This window comes from Lagenorhynchus albirostris, chromosome 13 (assembly GCF_949774975.1).
Source record: "Lagenorhynchus albirostris chromosome 13, mLagAlb1.1, whole genome shotgun sequence".
Lineage (NCBI taxonomy): Eukaryota > Metazoa > Chordata > Mammalia > Artiodactyla > Delphinidae > Lagenorhynchus > Lagenorhynchus albirostris.
This window is the reverse complement of record NC_083107.1, coordinates 7,391,878-7,415,461: the sequence shown is the minus strand read 5'-3', so window position 1 is coordinate 7,415,461 and position 23,584 is coordinate 7,391,878. Positions and strand designations below refer to the sequence as shown.

The 23,584-nt window shown below is 39.6% G+C and overlaps 2 protein-coding genes across 9 annotated transcripts in view; one reads left to right on the top strand and one right to left on the bottom strand.

Annotated features, from left to right (window-relative positions):
• Nucleotides 1–1,435: 1,435 nt before the first annotated feature.
• Nucleotides 1,436–12,109, bottom strand: TXNDC9 (thioredoxin domain containing 9). Of its 4 annotated transcripts, none has more exons than XM_060169255.1 (5): nucleotides 11,972–12,109; nucleotides 8,745–8,963; nucleotides 6,882–7,000; nucleotides 3,941–4,195; nucleotides 1,436–1,601 (listed from the first exon to the last, which is right to left on the bottom strand). In XM_060169255.1, exons 2-5 carry the CDS (start codon nucleotides 8,931–8,933, stop codon nucleotides 1,484–1,486), a joined length of 681 nt encoding a protein of 226 aa, XP_060025238.1. In that variant the 5' UTR covers nucleotides 8,934–8,963; nucleotides 11,972–12,109; the 3' UTR covers nucleotides 1,436–1,483. The 4 variants fall into 4 exon arrangements, with proteins under 4 accessions (XP_060025238.1, XP_060025239.1, XP_060025237.1 ...); XM_060169256.1 differs by having other exon boundaries at nucleotides 11,990–12,085; XM_060169254.1 differs by lacking the exon at nucleotides 11,972–12,109 and adding an exon at nucleotides 11,727–11,824.
• Nucleotides 12,110–13,082: 973 nt separating this feature from the next.
• The window catches only part of EIF5B (eukaryotic translation initiation factor 5B), a 67,826-nt gene continuing 57,324 nt past the window's right edge, over nucleotides 13,083–23,584 (top strand). For 3 of the 5 annotated variants that reach the window (XM_060169244.1, XM_060169246.1, XM_060169243.1), the window contains exons 1-2: nucleotides 13,083–13,323; nucleotides 17,695–17,745. In XM_060169244.1, the coding sequence (XP_060025227.1) occupies nucleotides 13,099–13,323; nucleotides 17,695–17,745 (276 nt within the window). In that variant the 5' untranslated portion in view covers nucleotides 13,083–13,098. The remainder of the gene's footprint in view (nucleotides 13,324–17,694; nucleotides 17,746–23,584) is intronic. The other 2 variants (XM_060169245.1, XM_060169247.1) reach the window with 2 other exon arrangements.

Here is a 23,584-nt window from a genome sequence, read left to right as displayed (position 1 = left end):
ACAATGCCCTGGGACATAAATTGCCACACAGTTCAATCTAATTGAATTTAGGTTTTTGTAGTTGTTGAGGTTTGTTCCAACTGTAGGGCTACTCTGAACTTCCACTTTCATTCTCTGTTGAAATTCTCACTGGCCTTCCTTTCTGCTTGTTTTGCTAACCTGGAGATCCCAGGCTCCTCTTACTTCACCCCCAACCCCACCTGAAATCTCCTTTGTCTGCAGCAGCATCCTTATGCTTCAACTTTTCTCTGTTCTAAATAAAGTCAGTCCCTTTAGGGAATGCTATGGAAGCTGTTTTTACAGCCTGCTTCTCCCACTGGGCAGAACCTCTGTGCTACTCCCCCAGGACTGGGGATGGGGAGAGTAGCTGGCTTTGCTAGTAGTCTGTAAGTAAAGCAGTGGGTGGTAGCCCCTGATCTTCTCTGCTTGCCTCTCCTTCCATGGAACCTCCACCCTAATCACTATTGCTCTAGTTTATGAGTACGCCAGGGCAACAGTGATTAGAAAACAGTATTCCTGGGGTAGATATTCTGTGCTACAAGTGGGGAATGGGTGGAGGAAGGCAGGCTCAGACCTCTTTGCTACTGCTGCTTGCAACAGAGCTTCTGCAACACAGACCTTGGGGGAATGAGAGATGCTAGCAGTCTGCTCCTCCTAGGGATAAACTGTAGGCCAAGACTGGGAGATGAGGGGAGGAAGGGTGCAGGCTCATGGTTCAAATACCACAGAGACTCACTATTCTTACCAGGATTGAGTATTTTCTTGGATAAATGTTTCTGTTTGCTGTGTGCTCTTATGACAATTTCCAGAGACTTTAATTTCTAAAAAAATATTTACCAGTTATGATTGTTTCACTGAGGGGTCTGTACGTCTCCTCATGTTGCTATTTTGAAAGTGCTTCTTGATTTGTTTAATACATGTCTTAAAATATAAGCAATCAAGACCCTTTAAATAAGGCAGTATGTTCACAACCTGAAAAAGCTTTCTGTTGCCATCAGTTGACTCAACAACACCATGCGGCATACAGAATAAATACAGTTCTTTAAGTTACTTATATTCCAGAAGTAAAGAGTGTTTCTAATCATTTACAAGTGCAGTCTGTTACACCAGTAAATGTTACTTGACCTCTTTATAAAGTAAATAATGCTAGGTAAGAATTAGTCCTGGAATAGTGTGCTGAATTTCTATTTCCAATCCAGTAGATTAAAAACACAATTGTGAATGGTATAAAAATGTAAGAATCATATTGTGATAAAACCAATCTCAAAAATAGAGAATCCAGACCCGACTCAGATAATTTTAGAACTCAGAAGTTTTCCTCAACTTAAACACGAGCTCCACACAGAAAATATCACAGATGTTTTTCAATGTGATGCAACTGCATAAAACTCTAGAATGTGACCATTAGGAGACGAATGTACTGAAATCAACAGAATTTAGAAAACACATCTAATTCTGAAGTCAGGAGACGATTTACAAAGAATTAATCATCATCAGAGTCAGAATCATATTTCTTGCCTCGAATAATTTTCTTTTCCAGTTTTGTGAAGTTTGTTCCAAATTTCTTTTGGCTCTGAAATGGTGGCTCCGTTAAATTTCCACTAAAAAGAAAGCAAATTTGAAAAACACTTATTCTGTATGATTTAGTACAGCTGGTATACTAAACTGCACAAAAATCTATCCTCACTGTAACACAAGGAATAGAGTAAAATTTTCTTTAAAATGTTGGTGTCAAGGAAGAGGTATATTATTTACACTGATAGTTAACAGTTTTAAACCTTACTATGTACTACTAAATGCTTTAGATCAGCGTTTTATTTTCTTATCATTAATTACTGATTAACATTTCACGGGGTGCACCAACAAAATTTCTGACTGAAAAAGCATAGAAGGAAATCAGTTATTTTTATCTGTTTTGGGTATGCTGAATCTGTATTAGATTCTTTCCTGAGAATGACACAGGAAAACCATGCTCTATTTTTGATAGCCTGTTGTGACTGGTTTGATTCTATTTAACATCTTTTAATGCTTAGATCTCTATAGACATCAACAAAACTCATGGAATTCATTATCATTAACCCAGAATTAGTATGGAACTCTTTTCATGACGCCTGAAAAATATTTCGAAAATATCTGGAAATATTCCTAGCAGCTAGATCTTGGTTCTGAAATATCATCCACCACTGAAAGGAACCATGGCGTCTCGGAGAAAAAGCCAGTTCCTATGGAGAGTATAACACAAGGCCCCCTAAAAGACCTTACGTGCACCAGAAAGAAAGTGCTCAAAGAATTATGGGGATGTGTCAAAAGGACACAGAAGCCAGTATGAAAGGCTCTCACTGGCCAAATTTGAGGCAATCTGAGCTTCAAAGTAAATAATAACAGCAACAGACTATAACCCACTGAATAAAAGAATCCACAGCCCATTCTAATACAGATAAATGAAGAAGTAAGTTAATGTGGGGTCTGGAGAAGTTCTTCCTTAAATCACCAGTTGGCTTGGTGGACAACTGGTTAACCAGTGCACAGTCATCACCACCAGCAATGAGACAAACCATCATATATCTCCTGATATGGTACACTGAGAAGAAAGAATACAACATCATTTCCATAATACACCTGTGGAAAACACGCAGAATCTGAATCTAACTTTGAAACAAACTGGGAAATGCTCTATAGAATAACTAGCTTGTACTCTTCAAAAATGTTAAAGTATTGAAAAACAAAGGAGGGGAACAAGTTGCTACAGGTTAATGGAAACTAAAAATACATAGTAAGTACACAGAACCCATTTTTCCAGTATGGAGGACATTATTGGGACAATGGTGGAATTTGAATAAGCTCTGTAAACTGTATTTTGTGTTTTAATAAATTGTACTGTGGTTATATAAGAATGTTCCTGTTCTTAGGAAATGCACACAGAAACATTTAGGAGTAAAGAGACAATATATCTACAACGTCCAATCAAATGGTTCTGAAAAAAAGTTTACATATATCTAGAAAGAGAACGATAAAGCAAAGATAAAATGTTGAAAATTGAGGGACACAGGTCAATGATATACAAGAATTCAAGATTTCTTTGTACTAGTTTCCAACTTATTTAAAGTTTGAAATCACTTCAAAATAATTTTATTTAACATTAACATTTTACTTAATATTAAGAAAATGAAACCTATAACTCCAAAATCAATCACTACAATGTAGGAATGATTTATGCATGTGGAGGAGAGATTCAGAGATAAAGGAGGAAGGGAAGTAAAAAGATGAGAGAGGTTTCTACTTATCAAAAGGCACTCTGACTGGAATAACTGGAAAATTTCACCTGTTATTTTTGCAAATCAAAAACAGGCCCAAAAGATAAGATGATATGCTCTGATTTGTGGAATTAGATAAATTACTTGTCTAGAGAAGTGGACAAAGAGATAAGCGGAAAATGGAAGTTGGATTTTATCAACAGATGGTTTTCTGAGACTGTTTCCCAGAGTAAGTAATTTAAGCTAAGCATAGAGATGAGATTTTATACGTTTTATCAGATTCTACAAGTGATACAGGAATATCTACTTTCAAACATTAGATTTTTCATGTAAGTCATTATCAATTTGATTAAACTCGTTTAAATCAGGAAGGAGTCAATTCTTCTGGAGTGTCATTTGGGTTTCCAGATTAACAGAGAATTAGATTCCATAGGCTCTGTTAGTTTGAAAACTTTTATAGTTAGATGGACTCCAAGATCCAAGATCAATTTTATTTATAACTCTGATTTTGCTGTAAGATCGTGCTAATGTACACTTTAAGAAATATGCTTTTCCTTTGTGAAAATTTTTCTACATCTCAGCTTAAAGATCTTAGTTCCATAAAATAAATGTTAACATAAAAAAATTCTCTAAAAAATCAACTGGGTATGTGAATTAATACAAATTGATAGTTTACTAAAAGTTACCTGTAATTGAGAATATCAGAACAACCCAGCCTCCATTCTAAAGTTTCTGTGGTGAAGTCATCTGTATTTCCTAGGTCAGAAAATCCAACAACAAAATCTTGTGTTTTCCCATCTTTCACCAGTGCTAGCGTGGGAATGACTTTGATATGCAGTCTCTCGCAAAGGAAAGGTGCTTTTTCCACATTCAGCTTCAAAAATTTGGTCTCAAGATGTTTCTTGGACAGTATCACCAAATGTCTGTCTAGTATTTTACACCTATAAGTGACAACACATAGAAAATCAAAAGCTAAAAACAACAGATTTCTTTTTCAAAATAAATATTAAGGCACATCTAAGCTTTTAGTTTTTCTGAATCTCATAATCTGGCAGCCAACCTATGCTTCGATCAGATAACCTCATTTCCATTTCACAGGTTAGGTATCTCTTTTTCTACCTCTCATGATATCATATTCTAGAAAGTCAGATCTCCCTTAATGATACTTATAAAAAACGAAGTATTCAACTTATGCCTTAAGTGGTTCACAAAGCTGTCATGTTCATGGTTAAGAATAAAAAAACTGTCATTTCCCTTATGCATGTTTCCTGGCATCTCACAGGTGACACATCTGAACTTGACAGAACTGGGAAGACAGTTCTCAGAATTAGAAGGGAACATGTGGGGCCACATTCGGAAGTCACTAAGAAAGACTGAATGGTGTCACTGAGAAGGAACCCTTCCAACTGTGCAGCTCTGTTAGTGAGCAGCGTATCAAGGTTAAGGGCTACAAATATGGTCATTATGGTATGAAAAATACCAGCAGTAACCTTTATTAAGCCACCTGAAGAGTGGAAAGCGATCTTTTCTTTAAATTATATTTTAAACCGGCCAACCCTCTAGTGTTTCTGAAAGACTACTGTAGTAATCTTTTGAGCAGTAGTTCTTACCCAGAGGTGATTATTACAGTCAACTTTTAAAATATGCAAATGAATCAAAATTCTCTAGGAGTTGAGCTGAGAAACATGCAAGTGATTCTCATGCCCAGCAAAGTTTGAGAACTACTGCTTTCGATGACTAAGACACCGAACGCTTCATAGCTGGTTTTACTGGTAGGCTTTTTGGGTACTTCTTGGTATAGTTTTTCCTGAGTTAGGTTTGGGTCCACGGAGTTTCTTATACCCTTGATGCATCATCACCTGAGTGATTCTTTTTATATGTCACCCACGTACTGCAGCAATGGGATGTTAGTGAAAAATGGTAGGGGAATAAGCTGTTTTTGAATGAAGTTCCAAACAAGTGACAAATCATTTTGAGAAATACGTTCTTGAAGATTTGTATAAAAATCAGCTCCATTGTTTTATTGGAGTAATACGGAATCTATTTTAAATAGGTCTGTGTCCCACTTGTCAATTAATCCATTTTTTAAAAATCCAGAAGTAGTAGTTATGGTGTAGTTAAAACAGCATTAGGCTTAAAACCTGGGTTCAAATCCTCTTTTATTATTTAGGAGCTGAGTGACGTTAGGTAGGTCACTTAATCTCTCCAAGTCTTAGTGTCCACGCATGAAGCACAGGAATTATACGTGCTTACCTCCAACGGTGATTGTGAACGCTCCAGGATTTTATACAACACGAAGTATCTAGCGTACTATGTGCTAGAAATTTTGATATCTACCTATCTATATCTCTATCACCTCATTTCAATCTTGACTTTTCAGTTCTGTTTTAAGGTAAGTACTGCTGGTGCTGCACTGTTTATAAATCCATCAAGTATACTTACTGAGTACCTACTATGTGTAGTCAGTGCTGCTCTGTGGCTAGGAACCCAGAGCACAGTGGGCCACACGACACAAAGGCAAACCCTCTGCCTTCACAAAACTAACAATCTAGTGGGCAGAGACATCTAATAAATAAGTGGACAAATAATATCAATCTTCTATTTACCTTCCTAATCCCTTTCCCACTTTCCCTTATAGGAGATTTCATCATCTCAGTTATTTTCTTTCATCTTTATTTTCTTAGTCAATAAATCCCAGGCAATCAGTCCCTGAAAGGTATTAACTAATAGCCACGTTGTTGGGTGATGAGGTAAAGACAAGGGCCAGGCAGGCTTTGGAAATGCGAGAAGAGGGCAGGGCTGGGATCCCAGGGAATAATAGAGACTCTGCATTGGAGTGTGTGTCTAAGGGGGGCAGGAGCTACTTGGCATCAGTGAATTGCTTTCATACAGTTCTAGGTCTGTTATCAAGTTATCTGATACTTAAAAAAAAATTCTAAAATCTGATTGGTTGCCAACATTTAAAAGTTTTTTTGCCAACACTTAAATGTTGGCAAGTATTCAAATTTGGGGGCTAAAAAAAAAAAAGGCTTGAGTCCTCTGGTTTAAGATGTAACCTCTTCTGGGGCTATTTTCACTTTGAGGGATCTGCCTCCAAAGAGAGGTTGGCAGACCTGGGTGCGTCTAATAGAAATCACTTTATTGTCCTTCCAGCCATGCCTGGTGCCGCAACTCTGCTTCAGGTGAAAGGCTTGGTCAAGCCACAGTCTCCCGGTGAATTGCAAGTTGAGAAGTGACTGAATTCAAAGCTGGTGTTCAGGTGTTGGCCCCATTTCCAACACTGTGGCTGTATCATAATAGTAGGGACAAAAGTAGAATTCTTTTGGCATTGATAAAAAAATTAAAGTGTTCATTTCTAAGATGTTTTAAAAATTAGCTAGTGAAAATATAGTTCAGGAAATAGCCATTTCTATGGAAATACTGATCTTCTATAGTTTGTACTTTTGTATGACACTGGTTTTTAAGTTAATCTTTAATGATTGCTTAACTTTAATATAATTCTAGTACAAAGAGACAACTTAGGAATTACTTCCTTTTATATTTTTCTTAATTTCTCTATTAAGTCAGTGTATCTCTATTCAACAATCTCATCATGTTCAAGAACAGTCACTGAGGGAAACAAATTACCTCAATGTGGAGTCTCTGTAGAAATGGCAAACCACTTTTTTACTCTCCTTGACTTCTTGAAAAAAGTCTCTCTCACTAGGGATTTCTCTGTATTCCCCATGTCCTTTTGAAAGCCATTCCTGATTTGGAGAAAAGGGAAAATATCACACATTTGAAATATCTCTTTCAATATCACTTTATATTTTATGTCCAAATCACTATAGTATTTTGTAATCAAGCTGACTTTATCTTAGAGAGAAACGAATTCCTTTTGGTGATGTACTTTCCTATGTTGCTAGTGTCAATGCAAATACAGTCTGTGGGCCGTGACTATCTCCACAGCATGGCTCATATTTAAGATGATTATCTGTCTTGGTAACTTAAAACACGTTTTCTTAGAACTTCGAAAGTAAAAATTTAGACTACAAAGAGACTTAGAATGTAACCATCTACTTAATTTCTTTGCACTGAAACTATTAAAGTCAGAAGCATCTGATCTAAGTTACTACATAGCTTTAAAAAATAATGCTTGTGAGATAAAGCCAATCCGTCTTTGGGGAGGGGGCGGGTACTGCAGCTCTGAAGCTCGGGAGCCCTGTTTGCTTTTGATGACTAACTCAGAGACAGCAAAGCTCTTCTGTACTGGCCACCAATGGGTAGTGTCCTGGGAAGAAAAAGGTGTTTGTCTTCACGTGGTGTCCAGAAACAAAGATCCCGCAAGTCACCTAATCCAACTCCCCAAATCAACAAATCAACCCTTATCATCCATGTCGGATAGACATTTCAGCTTCTTGAACCTTTCCTGTGGCAGGAAGCTGGTCCCCTCAACTGGAAGCTTGTTTCCTTTCTCAGGAGCTGGTTTTAATAAAAGGGAGGACTGGACTTGCAGGCAGAAGGCATGGGCTTGAATCACTGCCCTTTCTGAGTCTCACTTTCCTCATTTGTAATGTGGAGATCATAAAGCAACTATCTCATTGAGTTACTGTGAATGGACAACGTGACAATAACTACAACAGTGTCTGGCAGGTGTGCTTAAAAAGCATTTGTATATGTACTCTCTGTTCTTAGAAAAGTCTTCTCACACTGAATCACAGTATATCCAGAACAGTGGGCTATGGAGCCCAGCTTGGACCTCAGATGAGAAAGAGAAATTCTAATCTCCTTCATGTCAGCCCTTCAAATATCCTACATCGCCTATGTCCTCCCTGCTTCACATTGAGCATTTCCATTTGCTTTTGACTTTCTCCTATGAAATGACTTCTAGACTTTTTCATCTTCTGGCTGTCCTCCTCTGAACAGTCTTCCAGAAGTGGTCCAACTAGAAAGGGGCAGGAGTGCCATCCCTGGACTTACACTAACAAGGCCGAGACTGCGTCACCAGTTTTGGTATCTATACATTTCATGTTGGCTTACACTGAGCTGAGACCTACCGGAGGCCCTGATATTTTTCTCCTTCTTTCTTTGGTAAAGCTTCCATAAAGAGTTTATAAACTGTCAAATACACTCCTTAATGACGCATTTGCTTTGAGCACAGCTAAGTTATGACAGGCTTTCTCATAACTCCACCTGAAAGGGAACCCACTGACCCCTATTCCTCCCAGGGTTCTTCCTCATCCACTCTCTCCTCAACCACACAAATCTGAACTCAGAAGATTATCCTGGGCGCGTGTCTCCTGTACTTGACTGTGGATTAATACACTGGTCAGGCTAATTCTGAATGTGTCTTTAAAACAAATCTTTTTTCTGGGCAAATTTTTAATGGCATTAGGTACTTTGAGGTCAAACCACCCTAAGAACTACAAGTGACTACTGCAGCACGGGTATATGTAAGTTGTTAGAAGCATACTGTTAGAGCAATTTCAGAAAGCAGGGCAGAGAGGTTACTTGTTTCTGCTGCTGAGCTCTCCTCAGTGCCTTGAGTCTCTTTTCTTTGAGGTGTTCCAACTCATCCTCATCCATCTGATCCAGTTTCTGAATTTCCGAATCCAAATGTTCTTCCACTTGCTTGGTTGTCTGAAGCAACTGATTCTCTAGGACTTTTGAAAACATTTCAACAGATGCATTCGCTTCCATTCTTCTAAATGGTACAGTTCAGCCTTGATGCTGGGGAGAAGGTTTACAAAGTTAGAGAAAAAAAATAAGACAGGGGCTTCCCTGGTGGCGCAGTGGTTGAGAGTCCGCCTGCCGATGAAGGGGACGCGGGTTCGTGCCCCGGTCCGGGAGGATCCCACGTGCTGCGGAGCGGCTGTGCCCGTGAGCCACGGCCGCTGAGCCTGCGCGTCCGGAGCCTATGCTCCGCAACGGGAGAGGCCACAACAGTGAGAGGCCCGCGTACCACAAAAAAAATAAATAAATAAGACAGTTTTCTCTTAGTTTCAAAAATGCTAGCAAGTATATAATTTGTAGTCCACAAAGTGTTCTGCTGACAACCAAGCACGTCATGTTAAGAATTTTTATTTAAATGTTTTAAAATTTAATTTTCAATGGATTATAGTTACACTCCTCAAAAACGATTTAGACCAAAGTTTAGGTGCTTTTGATTTAGTTTGTGTTTTACTACCCTAAAGCAAAGACAAATCTTTAAGACCATCGCCAGACCAGAAAGGAATGACGAAATTAAACCTAGTGCTGTATACTGACAGTGTTCTTTACCAAAGGAAAAGGGAAGAAAAGCAGAAATGACTGTGAACAAGATAAAGTTTAACTGCAGTGAGGTTTTACACACACATATACACGCCAAACTTTGCTTCAACATAGAGCAGAGTTGAGCAAAAGACATATTTTTCATCTCTGCCTAAATGATTTTCGTTTAGCTCCGAAGAGAGCTCATTACAACTTATGTAAAGAACTCTGCCTGATGTTCCCTAAGCTTTAGTTTCCATTCCTGTTCTCCCATTACCTAATAAAGTCTATGAGGCCACAAAGATTGATACTGGTATTGATTCACTGACACTCAGTGTTCTTAACTTTGAGGTCAAACAATATAACACTACAAATATTAAAAAGAATATTGATTTTTCCATCAAACCTCTATGTAAGATAAGAGTTTAAAAATAGAATCTAGGGACTTCCCTTGTGGTCCAGTGGTAAAGAAACCAACTCCCAATGCAGGGGACGTGGGTTCGATCCCTGGTGGAGGAACTAAGATCCCACATGCCGTGGGGCAACTAAGCCCTCGAGTCGCAACTACTGAGCCTACATGCCTCAACTAGACAGCCTGTGTGCCACACACTACAAAGCCCACATGCTCTGGAGCCTGAGCACCACAACTAGAGAGAAGCCTGTGCTGCAGTGAAGAGCCTGCATGCCACAACGAAAGATCCCGCATGTCGCAACTACTAAGACCTAACACAGCCATAAATAAATAAATGAATATTAAAAAAATCTAATTCAGATTAGAAAGGAAGATCTCTCTCAATTACATATTTATTTTATATTGGCATATAGTGATTTATAATGTTAATTTCAGGTGTACAGCAAAGTTATTCATCTATACATATACACGTATCCTTTTTCAAATTCTTTTCCCATTTAAGTTACTACGAATATTGAATAGAGTTCCCTGTGCTATACAGTAGGTCCCTGTTATCTATTTCAATTACATATTTTAGAAGAAATGTATTATTGTTGCTGGTAGAAAATCAAATGTTTTATGGGTAGCCCTGAATTTCAATTTATAATTTGCCTATCAAAGCAGGAGGCTGTTGCATCTCAATTAGTTATGTGATACATTTGCAACCACTACTGAAGCACTTTCAAAAATCTGAATAAACTTGTGAGCTTATTCACCCAGCTTCAGACACGCAGCCTGGCCCACCAGACCCTCTATAAATGTCGAAATGAAGAGAAATAGTCTTCTTGCAAACTTCGCTTCTGATTCCATTTTTCTACACATGAAAAGAAGCTTTTGAAAAGCATACTGGGGACTTCCCTGGTGGCGCAGTGGTTAAGAATCCACCTGCCAATGCAGGGGACATGGATTGGATCCCTGGTCCGGGAGGATCCCACATGCCTCGAAGCAACTAAGCCCGTGCGCCACAACTACTGAGCCTGCGCTCTGGAGCCCACGTGCTACAACTACTGAAGCCTGCGTGCCTAGAGCCCGTGCTCCGCAACAAGAAGCCACCGCAGTGAGAAGCCCATGCCCCGCAACGAAGAGTAGCCCCCGCTCGCCGAGACTAGAGAAACTCTGCATGCAGCAACGAAGATCAAACGCAGCCAAAAATAAATAAATTAAAAAACATACTCGATTTCACCTTGTATTCCTGGAGCTAGCAGTGCTGAGAACACTGCAGATGCACAAAAAATGTTTGTCAACTGTTGAAGGAACGTGCGTAACTTTTGTTCAAATTATCGTTAAGTTTCAAAAGTATTTCCGGTTAGAAAAAAAAACAATGTAACTTCCTCATAAACGCTATAAAATTTTAAAGGAGCCGTATTTCAAATGTTGCAAATGAATTTCACACTCTCTACCTCCCGAAAAAAACGTAAGGCTGTGACTCAGGACTGGGGCCAGACGAGGCAAAAACTCGACATTAAACATTGACTTGCATGTCACATCCTGTTCTTTACCGGGGGCGTAGCGGTTGCTTATCCCTAGAGGTTTATAGGCTGAGCTCAGAATTCAAGTCTTGGATAACTGGGAGGAGAAACGATTAACAAGGGCTGCTCTGCGGGCAGGTGGTGCTGGTCACCGCATTCAGAAAGGGGGAAAGGAGATGGTGCAGGTATCCTGGGAACTTCATTCCCCAAACAAGCTTCTTTTTTTCATTTCAACTGAATGGTGAGCAGGGACTTGTCCTCAAATTACCTAACCATTTCCTTGATCCCCCGGCATGCACCCGCCAAAACAACCAGGGGCCTCACCCTTAACTGCACGCCAGCCGCTTCCCAAAAGTACCCTCGCCACTCCCTGCGCCCCCGGAGACAGATGAGGGCAGAGTTGAGGTGGTCCCGGCTTCAACGCCTCCCGGGGCGCATGCGCCAAAGCTTCCTCCGCGGCGCGGACACCCTCGCCCGAGCCGCGCCCCTCCCCCGCCCAGGCAGGAGGCTGAGCAGTCCATTAGCACCGAGATGCATGGCCGGCTTTTTCACACCACTCTCTGCCTCACCTGAGCTCTCGGTGATACCTGAGAAGTGAGGAACCAGCTTCTCCAGAAGAGCAATCCACTCCGGCTTCAGCCTCGTAGCAGCTTCGGGGGACTGGGGAGCGGCCGTCACTTCTGCCTCCTCATTGGCCGCGGCTCTCACGCGATACAATCTGCGACGCCCCAGGAAGTGGAGGGGGGGAAGGGAGGGGACGTGCGTGCGGTGAGCGCTTCTGCGCGTGCGCTCCCCCCACCCTTCCCCGCCCCACCGCCCGGAACCGAGGTGGCCCAACCTCTCCCTCCCTCCGTGTAAACAGCCCAGAGAGCAAGGAAGCGATGTATGCTGGAGTTTGTAGTTTCTTAGTGCCCAGCCTGGAGTTGACGTTCTTAGGCTCTGACATAACGTTACATCAGAAATGAAATAGCTACTGTCTTCCTCAGGAGTGACACTCCAATTTCGTTTCCATTCTGTTTATTGAACGTTTCCCCTTTTAAAAAAAAAGTTGAAATATAACTTATACGCCATAGTTTTTACATAGTTAACACTCGTAGTGTCATCGTCCAGATCCGGATATAGAACACTTTCACAACCCTAATAGGTTCCCTCGCGACTTCCCTGACACACAAATTTAGAACTTGCTCTCGCTTTGAATGTAAAGGTTATGATCTATTTTTCAGAATTAATGGGTGTGTCCTTGTTTTATGATTTCTGGTTTGTTTGGTTTATTTATTTATTTTTTTGGTAAGTCATGGACTCATGTTGTGCTGGATTTCTCTATCTCCCTTGGGAACACCTGGACAGCTCACCAGGGGTTCATTGTGGTTCTTTACTGAACTTCACGCATCTGAGAGTACAAAGGGACCGAGGTTAAAGGTGGAAGGGAAACCGAAAGTCCACTCCTGAACTGAGATCCGATTCCCCAAGTCTGCGTTCCCCACAGGGAGAAGGCTGACGGTGGAATTTTCAGCCTCATTGTCCACCTCCGGGTTCTAGAATCTGGAAACCGCACGGGCGTCGGTGCACGGCTGACGCTTGCGGAAAGGGGGCGCTCGGGCTCCTGCTTGGCGGGCGGGTCAACTGGAGACGCTCTACCCGAGGCGCAGCTCTCAATGAGCCGCGCCCTGCGTCCACACGCCGAGGCGGTGGGGCGATGCGCTTGCGCACTCGGAGCTCACACCATATGTGCCCTGTCCCAGTGCGCGGGTCTGTGGAGAGCCGGGTGCGAGAGGCGGCACCGCGGTGGGGGACGGAGCCGAGCGGAGACCGAAGTCGGCCGGGGAACACTGGGTCTGTGAGAGACCGAATAGAGGGGCTGGGGCTACGAGCGCCGCTGACACACGATGGGAAAGAAGCAGAAAAACAAGAGCGAAGACAGGTAGCCGGTGTCGGGGTTTCAACGGCGGCGGCCGGCGCGGCTGAGGGGGGCGCGCGGGTCCCGTGGGCGCGCGGCGGACCGGGGTCTAGGCTCGAGAGCGGCCCCGCGGGGCACCGTCCGGGGCCCACAGTGGGTGGCGCGGGCCCGAGACCCCAGTACCGGGCGGGCGCGGAGGGCCTCAGCGGCGGGCGGGTTCCCAGCCGAGACTCCGTCCCTTTGCTGCCCCTCGCCCGGCCCGGGAGAAGGGGTGTCCGGCCTGAGGAGCGGGGCAGTCGTTTGGGGTTCGAGGCCCCGCGGGGTAGGGCTCGCGGCCCCGCGGGGCCGGCTCAGCCAGCGTGGCTCGGAGGTTGGGAGTTGTTTTCGTGGCGCTACTCTTGCTGGGGGTCAGGAAGAGTTCTTTTTATGTCTTTGTATCTATGAATTCTTGGCGAGAGAGGGAGTTGGGATCCGCTCTGTCTCCAGCCAGGTGTTCCCACTCTCTGAGCCGCTCAGGTGCCTTGGAGTTACCGGGAGGAGCGTAGCAGCAAGCTCCCTTTAACTTCATTTAATTTGGGTACAGCTTTCAATTACTTAAGGGCTGATTGTCCAGACTCCATGCTTTTCGCGTTCCTTCTTCCGGCCTTTTGGTCATTTCTTTGCTCTCTAGCACCTCCCCTAAGAAAGGAGGAGGAGATGAAACAAACCAACCAGGGTCGGTCTTTTCTAAACCATTTAAAAGACTTCTGAGGCGAGGGAGCGTAAGGGTGTATGTAGAGTTGCGTACCCCGAGATTATTGGAACATTTCTGGGTGTCATATTCGGTTGAGTTCTTTACCCCTTTTCATTGAAAGGGTTTTACTTCTTGGGAGTGAACATTTGTTACTTTTCACCCTTCTGTACTACTCACCAAATTTAGTTCAAATACTGGGGATAGTAAGAGAAATTCAAAAGACAAAAACAACCTGTGATAGTTCATTTTGACTCAAAACGGATATGTGGTCTTGAAGTTAAAATCAGATTACCAGTTGTGAGTTGGAATCCTGGGTTGTGTCCTCACTGGCCTTCACCTATCTGATGAATGGCGTTAAAAAGACACCAAGGTGAGTCTTGTATTTCAGTTACAGGTCTATTGGAGGAAGTTAATTGGTTTCAAGAATAGAACTTATTGTTAATCAAAGCAGATAAATAAGAAGAAAGAAGCAGAATTCTGGGGTGATTTAGTGGGAGAGAAATTTCTGTGCTTTTGACAGGATGTTTTGGTGCCTAGGATACTTTTTTTCTTCGACCTTATACAAGAAATAGAGATGAGTGTAATAAAGCTTCCTGTACCAGTTACCCAGCTTCGACCATTGTTGTCACATGACTGGCCCTGTTTCATCTCTGCTGGATATGGTAAAGAACTCTCAAAATCCTTTCATGTGTAAATTTTTCAGGTGTATCTGAAAGATAAATACTTGAGGGAAAAAAACAACCACAGGAACACAACATAAGACACAATCACAATGTCATCATTAAGCCTAAGGAATACTAGCAGTGATTTCTTAAATATTATCAATTGTCTAGTCAGTTTTCTGCTTTCACTGATTCTAATTAAAATTATGTTTTGTGGGTTTTTTTTTCATTTTGTGTTTTACAATTGGTTTGTTTGGATCAGAATTACAGAAGTTTGTTCTTTAGATTAAAAAATATTTATGTATATGTTATTTTAGCTACAGTTTTTCAAGCTCTTTCACATTGGACAAAAGCTATTCAGAGGAGAGATTTATTTTTGTGTGTGTATTTTTATAGAAAAGTGAAAGTCTTTTCCTAATTCATAAAGGTTTTCCTGGATGACATAAAGTTTAAATTGCAAACACTAGAGCCTGTTAAATGATTGGTTTGTTAGTATAGAAGGAATGCTACTGGGTTTTTTTCCTTTCCGACTAAATCTGCAGTGTTTACTTTTTGTCTCGTATTGAAGGAAAAATGGTGGCAGTGTAATGGAAAAACACACTTTCTCATAAGCCAATATCAAATTTTTTTGTTTGTTTTTTAATGCTTCGTGGACTCCTCCCACCTCTCCTTCCCTTCTGAGCTGTCCTAAGCCAGACATGTTTCTGCTCAGGAAGAACTGGGTGAGAAATGAGCACCTGCTTATTAGCTATCAAGTTAAGGCCTTGAGCCACTTTTCAGTTCTTGGAAAAAACATAAAATACTTGAGTGTTTTAATCCTTATATTGTTATTTAAAATTTTTAGCCACTCAGCGTTTATTTAAATTTAGATTTTACTATCTAATCTGAGTAATTTTATTTGGATTACATATGTTTTATCAGTGACTGATCTTTGTTTAAACATTGAGTTCTAGAATCTTGTTTCAGCTTGTGAAATTCTGAGAATGAGATTTTGATAGGTGTTCAGTTTTCCTGCCTTTTTCAGTTGACTGGGGTAGGGTTCAATATTCACAGATCATATAGACAAAATATAAGGCCAATATTTTCATTTCTTCCTATAACCTTCCCAGTAATCAGCTTACATAATGGGACCATATCTTATGGAATCTTGTGTGTTGTAGCAATGTCTTACCATTTCCATTTATATAACACGATGAATGTTCTCTTATTGATGTGTGCAGAGAAAAAATGATCCTGATTATCCAGTTTTTCACAATTAGCCTCCAATTCTTCATTCTGATCCTTTTTTTTAATCCCCCAAGTGTGGTAGTTATATTTTTCAGGTTGTAAGGAATGTGGTATATTACCTTAATAAATGGGATTAATACATCTATACCCCCTCACAAAGGATATAGAGGGAAGGAAGATCATTATTTCACCTATCTCACAGTCAGACATGAAGGTGGGGATGTCATTCAGGAATTAGGAGGTCTTTCAGGATTGAGTACAGGTATCTTCAGCTATGATTCTCTATGCTGGTGGTGAGTTAGTACAGTAGCTCTTTGTTTTTAACTACACATAATGCTCCTATTATTCTTGGCAAAATTCCTCCTTTTGGGGGAGTTCTGGCTATCTCTGAGACAGCTGCCTACGTTTTAGATTTTTGTCCTGGTGTCAGATATTCATCCTAGCCAGGTATGATCAGGGTATCGGGTCCCTCTTCTGGGATAGAAAGCATGGTGATCTGCTTAAGGAACCTGTCCAGAGGAGCTGTGAGCATAGCAGGTACTCTAAAGCATCCCAGAGAGGAAGTAGTCCAAGTGGCAAACAGTTCAAATAGTCTAGTTCAACAAAGGAATTTATTTCTCATTTGAATATATTTGAATTAATAATAAACTATCTGCATACATTAGATCAAAAAAGAAAAAAAGATGTATAATCTGAGAGTTCTCTTGGTTTACCTTGTTCCTAGATTGATACTTTAGGTAATCAATATGTGGAAGGATGGGAAGAAGTCGTAGTTTGCCATAAATGAATAAGAAAGCAGATGATAAACTTGTTAGCTTGTTAGCTTATAGAAACCTCTTCTGCCTTCTCTACTGGTGATCTCTGGGGAGCTGATGTAGCTACTTTTTTTTTTTTTTTGCGGTATGCGGGCTTCTCACTGTTGTGGCCTCTCCTGCTGCGGACGCGCAGGCTCAGCGGCCATGGCTCACGGGCCCAGCCGCTCCGCGGCATGTGGGATCTTCCCGGACTGGGGCACGAACACGTGTCCCCTGCATCGGCAGGCGGACTCTCAACCACTGCGCCACCAGGGGATCCCAATGTAGCTACTTTTGATGTTACTTGCCCACTAGTTGTGCTTTACTTAGCCTTCTAAGTTTATTCCAATCTGGCAGTTGATCTATACGTTGGGCAAAGCATTGTTTAACTGAGGAACTGAGTGTCTGCTTAGGTTAGAAAAGCAGTTCTCAAACTTTTTGGTCCTAGGACCCCCTTACTCTCCTAAATTAGTAAGGAACCCAAAAGGCTTTTGTTTATGTGGGTTAGGTCAATCAGTACTTACCATATTACAAATTAAAACTGAAAAGTTCTTTAAATATATTGATTTAAAAGTAAAAATAACATCACATTAACATAAATAACACTGTTAAATAATCATTTTCAAAAATTTATGAAGAGAGTGATGGTAAACATTTTGTAAACGTTTACTATCTGGCTTAGTAGAAGATAGCTTGATTCTTGTCTGCTTGTGATTCAACCTGTAGCAATATCACACATCGTGTGGCCTCTGGAAAACACCACTGTACAGTTATGAGGAAATGAGAATGAAAAAAAGGCTAATAGCCTCGTAGTACTATGTTGAAAATAGTTTTGACCCCTTGAATTAGTTTAGACCCTCTGAATTGTGTTGGGGGGAACTACTCTGAGAACTGTTTATTTAGGAATTCCTAAACCAGATTTAGGCATTTGTGAGACATTTCCCAAGCCTTTTGACTTCCATTCATGTTTGTCCAACAGGTGCTTAGAATGTTTGAGAAGCACTCAGAGGACAACTTAAGACATTTGTGGGTATGTTCATGCTCTTGATATTTTACCCACTTATGATTTTTAAATTTTTTTATGTAATAGGTGAGTTTATCAAGGTCTATTAAAAGTCTGTTGGGACTGATTTTAATTGGGAGTCCCATTAAGTTTTTAGATTATTTGGTACACTTACATCTTTATGGTATTGAATCATTCCCTTCAAGAAATATATTGTCTGTTTAAGCAGTTAAGTGCCAGCTGTTGTTCTAGGTGCTGAAATGTAGTGATGAACAAATCAGTAACATGACATGCTTCTTTATTTGGCTAATTATCAGTAAAACTTTATTTTCTTCAGTTGAACCTTTAGGATATTTCTTGTTTGGTTTATTCCTAGGTGTCTTATAGTTTTGGTTGCTGTTAATGTAGGAAAACTTTTTTTCAAGATGGTCTGACCAACTTAACTCTCTCTTATTATTAAAAGTAGCTGTTATTAAAGGATGAGGCCTTAATTGCGATTTGGTTATTAGTTTGTGATAATATATAACAGAGGGGGAGACCAGGGAGAAAAATTAGAGACATTACAGCAGCATTCAAATGTTTTAGTTAGTGACACACAAATGACTCCTTTTTCCCTCCCTTTCTAACTTATGCCTTGTGTCAAATACGTACTGTTAAGAAATTTCAAATCAGGTATTTTGAACTATTGAAATAATCACAGTATACTACTTGCTCTAGCAGTAATCACAGTATTTACATAATTTTAATAATGAAGACACTTAATGTAGAAGAAATAACTATGCTGTAACCAGTTTGAGAATCTGGAGGAAGGGAAAGGTATAAAGATAAAAGAACTACTTTATAACATATAGAAGAGGAAACAGATTTAGCATAATAATGTGCTTGAGGCTTAGAGCCTCTCAGCTGTTAAGCCAAACCAGACCTCAGAACCTGTGGTTTTGTTTTTTTTTTAAACTGTGCTGCACTAGCTGATTTAAGAAATCCTGCTACTCCAAAATGTAGACTTCCCAAAGGATCTTTACTGGTGAAGCAACTGTTAAAGAGGAACAGTTTAACAAAGGAGGGAGAATAGAAGAATGACAGCCGTTGTCCATAGGTCAATCAGTGCCAGAATTCCTTTAAAAAAATTTTCTCACTTAACCTTAGTTGAATAACTGCCTGTCTCATAGCCTGTCTGTTTAAAGTGAAAACAGTGATGATTTAATGTTTCATTCCTTCCCATTTCAGACATGGTATATAAAATTTCAGGTATATTTTTTCAGAGGAATCCCTACTTTTCACCCAGGTAGCAGTCATTGTTTAGAATCATTGGTTTTCAAATCTCCCTTTGGTGATAGAAAGATACTTTCTATTGAGATTTAAAATAATGTTTGTTTTTTCTGTTTTTGAAACTACCTTCGTACTGTAAACTTTATATAAACAGTCTCTGAAAATACAATAAGTACTGTGTTAATTAAATTTGTGTCATTAGGTTTCGGGTACTGAGCTCTGATGAAACTAATAGATGTGATTGATGATACTGCAGTAGTTGGAATTTTTTCTAAGTCTAGAATCACATGTTCTAAGAATTCATTGTATGGGTGTGCCACATTTTATTTACCCGTCCATACATCAGTTAATGGATTCAAGGTTGTTCCACTTTTTGGCTGTTACGAATAATACTGCTAAAAAAATCCGTGTATAAGTTTTTGTGTGGCCTTGTGTTTTCAATTCTTTGGGGTATATACCTAGGAGTGAAATTGCTGGGTCGTAGAGTAACTCTATGTTTAACTTTTTTAGGAACTGCCAAGTAGTTTTACTTTTTTTCCAGGAACTGCCAAAGCTGCTGCTCCATTTTATAGTCCAACCAACAGTGTGTTAGAGTTTCAGTTTCTCTATATCCTCATCAACACTCGTTATCATCTGACTTTTTGATTATAGCCATTCTAGTAGGTGTGAAGTGGTATCTTATTGTGACTTTTGGTTGGTCTGCACTTCATGATGGCTTAAGATGTTGAGTATCTTTTCATGTGTTTATTGGACATTTGTATGTCTTGTTTGGAGAACTGTCTATTCAGATCCTTTGCCCATTTTAAAATTGAGTTCTTTATTATTGAGGAATAAGTTCTTTATATACTCTAGATACAAATCCTTTATCAGATATGATTTTCAAATATTTTCTCCCATTCTCTGGGCTGTCATTATTTTCTCCCATAGGAGGTTGTTGTTTCACTTTCTTGGTGTCGTTTGTAGAACAAAAGTTTCTAAAAAGCCCGATTTATCTATTTTTTCTTTGGCTGCTTGTGCTTTTGGTGTCAGATCTAAGAAATCATCACCAAATCTAAGGTCATGAAGATTTACTATTTTTCTTCTAGTTTTACAGTTTTAATTCTTACATTTAGACCTTTGAGCCATTTGGGGTTAATTTTTTTTATATTGTGTGAGGTAGGGGTCCAACTTCATTCTTCGCGTGTGGATATTCAACCGTCCCAGCACCATTTAAAAAAAAAAGACTATTACTCTTCTAATTCCTTGATCAAATCAATTGACCGTATATGTAGGATTTTATTTCTGGAGTCTCAGTTCTGTTCCATTGATCTGTATGTCTATCCTGATGGCAGTATCACACTATCTTGATTACTACAGCTTTGGTATTAAGTTTTGAAATTGGGAAGTGTGATTTCTCTTTGTTCTTTTTTGAGATTGTTTTGGCTATTCTGGGTTCCTTGCATTTCCATACAGATTTTACAATTAGAATCTCTCAATTACTGCAAAAAAAAAGGGGGGGCAGCTGGGATTTTGATTGAGATTGGATTTCTTCTGTAGATTAATTTTGGGAGTATTGCCAATGTTATGCCTTGAGATCCATGAACATGGAATGTCTTTCCACTTATTTAGGTTTTCAGGTTTTCTTTCAATGATTTTTTGTAGTTCTCAGAGTACAACATTTGCAACTCTTCTAAAAAATTATTCTGAGGCATTTAATTTTTTTTATGCTATCATAAGTGGAATTATTTTTTAATTTCATTTTCAGATTGTTTATTGCTAGTACACAGTTTAAATACAGTTGATTTTTATATATTGATCTGTTCTGCAATCTTACTGAACTCATATATTAGCTTGAATTTTTTTTGTTGTGTATGTGGATTCCTTAGAATTTTCTATGTACATGGTCCTGCCACTGCAAGTTCAGATAGTTTTCTCCTTCTTTTCCAATCTAAATGGTTTTTATTTCTTTATCTTACCTTAAGCTCTGGCTAGATCCTGCTGTACAGTGTTGTACTGAATGGGGAGAATGGACATTCTTTTCTTGTTTCTGATCATGGGATGGGGGGGAAGCTTTCAGTTTTTCGCATTGTGTTAGGTGTGTCCCCCCCTCCTGCCCCCCGCCCCGTGAATGGGTGTTGGATTTTGTTACATTGCTGTCTCTTCATCTGTGAGATGATTATGTGGTTTTTGTGTCTTATACAATTTATATATGGTGGATTACATTAATCAATTTTCATATGTTGAACCAACTTTGCAATCCTGGGATATATCCCAGTTGGTCATGGTGTGCAATCCTTGTTATATGTTCTTGGATTTGGTTTGCTAGTGTTTTGTTGAGGATTTAATTTTTTTTTAAACTTTTAACCTTTCTATGTACTTGTTTGAGGTCTTTGGATAAACTGCATAAAATTGAATTCTTACTAAACCAATTTGATAACACCTTTAAGAGTTTAAAGTTACTTACACATTGCTTGTGATTAATGATATATTTGATCTTATTTCAGCCATCCTGGTTTGTTTTTTATTTGTGCCAATTCTGCAATGCTTTGTTTCTATTTTTCCCCCTTCTTATCTTGGGTTAGAGTTTATACATGCTGTTTCTATTTTTTTTTTAAGTGGTTTGACTTATACCTTGCATATACAAAGTCAATATTTAAAGTCCTGTAAAACAGTACAAGGACAGTAGTACTATTGTCTGGTATTTTGTTTTATAATCCCCCACTTCAGGTCAGTGACCTTTTACTTAAGGTTGGATGTTACTTGAAGGCATTACTTGTCAGGAATGAACCTGGGGGGAAAAAAGACACATACTTACTGGATTATCCATTGTTCTCTTAGGAATTTAAGAGAAGTGATTTTCTCTTTCAGACATATTAGTAGCTAATAAGTCTTAAAAAATGAAATGTTGGGATTAAAGTTTAAAATTTTAACTTTTTATTATAAAAATTTCAAGCACACAGAAAAGTTGAAGGAATAATATAAGGAACTCTTATATACGCATCACCTAGATTTAATCATTACCAGTATTTTGTCCTCATTTTTGCTTTATGTATTTTATTTTATAGACATCTTGACATTTTCTCTCTAAATGTTTCCTTATGTAACCATAATACCCTTATCCCACCTAGTGCAATTAACACAAATTCTCTTATATTTAATATCCTGTTCATATTTCAGATTTCCAACTCCACAATGGCTTTTCAAACCAGGTTGCAGAGGAGGTTCACCCTGCATTTCATTGTGGTGTAGCTCACAATGTTTAAAAGTCACACTTTCATTATAGGTATCTGCTAAAGTTATTCTTTTTTTTTTTTTCTGTGTAAGTCTTCTTTTCACGTTCTCACTCTGAACTTAGAATTTTCACAACTTGGTCATCTCAGCCTATTGGTAATTAAAATGGAGGGGAGTTATTAGAGAGACTTGTAAGTAGCAGTTGGCATTGTGTTGTTTGGTTTAAGAACAAAATTCTTTTGCAGGCCTACAAACTTGTCACTCCTGAATGATGACTGAAGTGCTAAATTATATTAGTTTACTCCCATTCAGGTTGGTATGAAACACGTAATCAGTTTTGTGAATTTTTTTTTTTTTTTTGGCGGTACGCGGGCCTCTCACCGCTGCGGCCTCTCCCGCTGCGGAGCACAGGCTCCGGACGTGCAGGCTCAGGGGCCATGGCCCACGGGCCCAGCTGCTCCAAGGCATGTGGGATCCTCCTGGACCGGGACACGAACCCGCGTCCCCTGCATCGGCAGGCGGACTCCCAACCACTGAGCCACCAGGGAAGCCCTTGTGAAATTTTTTTGAGGCTAAATTCATATAACATAAAAGTAACCATTTTAAATGTACAATTCTGTGAGATTTAGTACATTCACGGTGTTGTTCAGTCTTCTCTGTCTAGTTTCAAAACATTTTCATCACCCCCAAAGGAGTTCCTATATCCATTAAGCAGTTACTTTCCCTTTCTGTCCTCCTCTGAGCCCTTAGCAACCACTAATATACTGTCTTTTGATTTACCTATTCTGGATATTTCATATAAATGGAATCATACCATGTATAACCTTTTGTGTGTGGGTTCTTTCATTTTGCATGTTTTCGAGGTTCATCTATGTGCAGAATATATCAGTACTTCATTTTGTTTTTATGGCTGAATAATATTCCACTGTGTATATATACCACATAATGTTTATCCATTCATCTGATGATGGATGTTTCAGTTGTTTCCACCTTTTGGCTATTGTGAAAAGTGCTGCTATGAACATTTGTGTCTAGATGTTTGAGTACCAGTTTTCAGTTCTTTTGAGTATAGTATATATCTAGGAGTGGAAGTGGTAGATCATCCTATGTTTAACTTTTTGAGGAACCACCAAACTTTTCTACAGCAGCTGCACCATTTTACAGCACCACCAGAATGTACAAGGGTTCTGATTTCTTCATATCTTTGCCAACAATTCTGTTCCTTTTTTTTCCATTAATAGCCATCCTAGCGATTGTGAAGTGGTGTCTCATTGTCATTGTGATTGGCATTTCCCTGGTTACTAATGATGTTGAACATCTATGTATTCATTGGTCATTTGTATATCTTTGGACAAATGTCTGTGCAAGTCCTTTACTCATTTTTAAA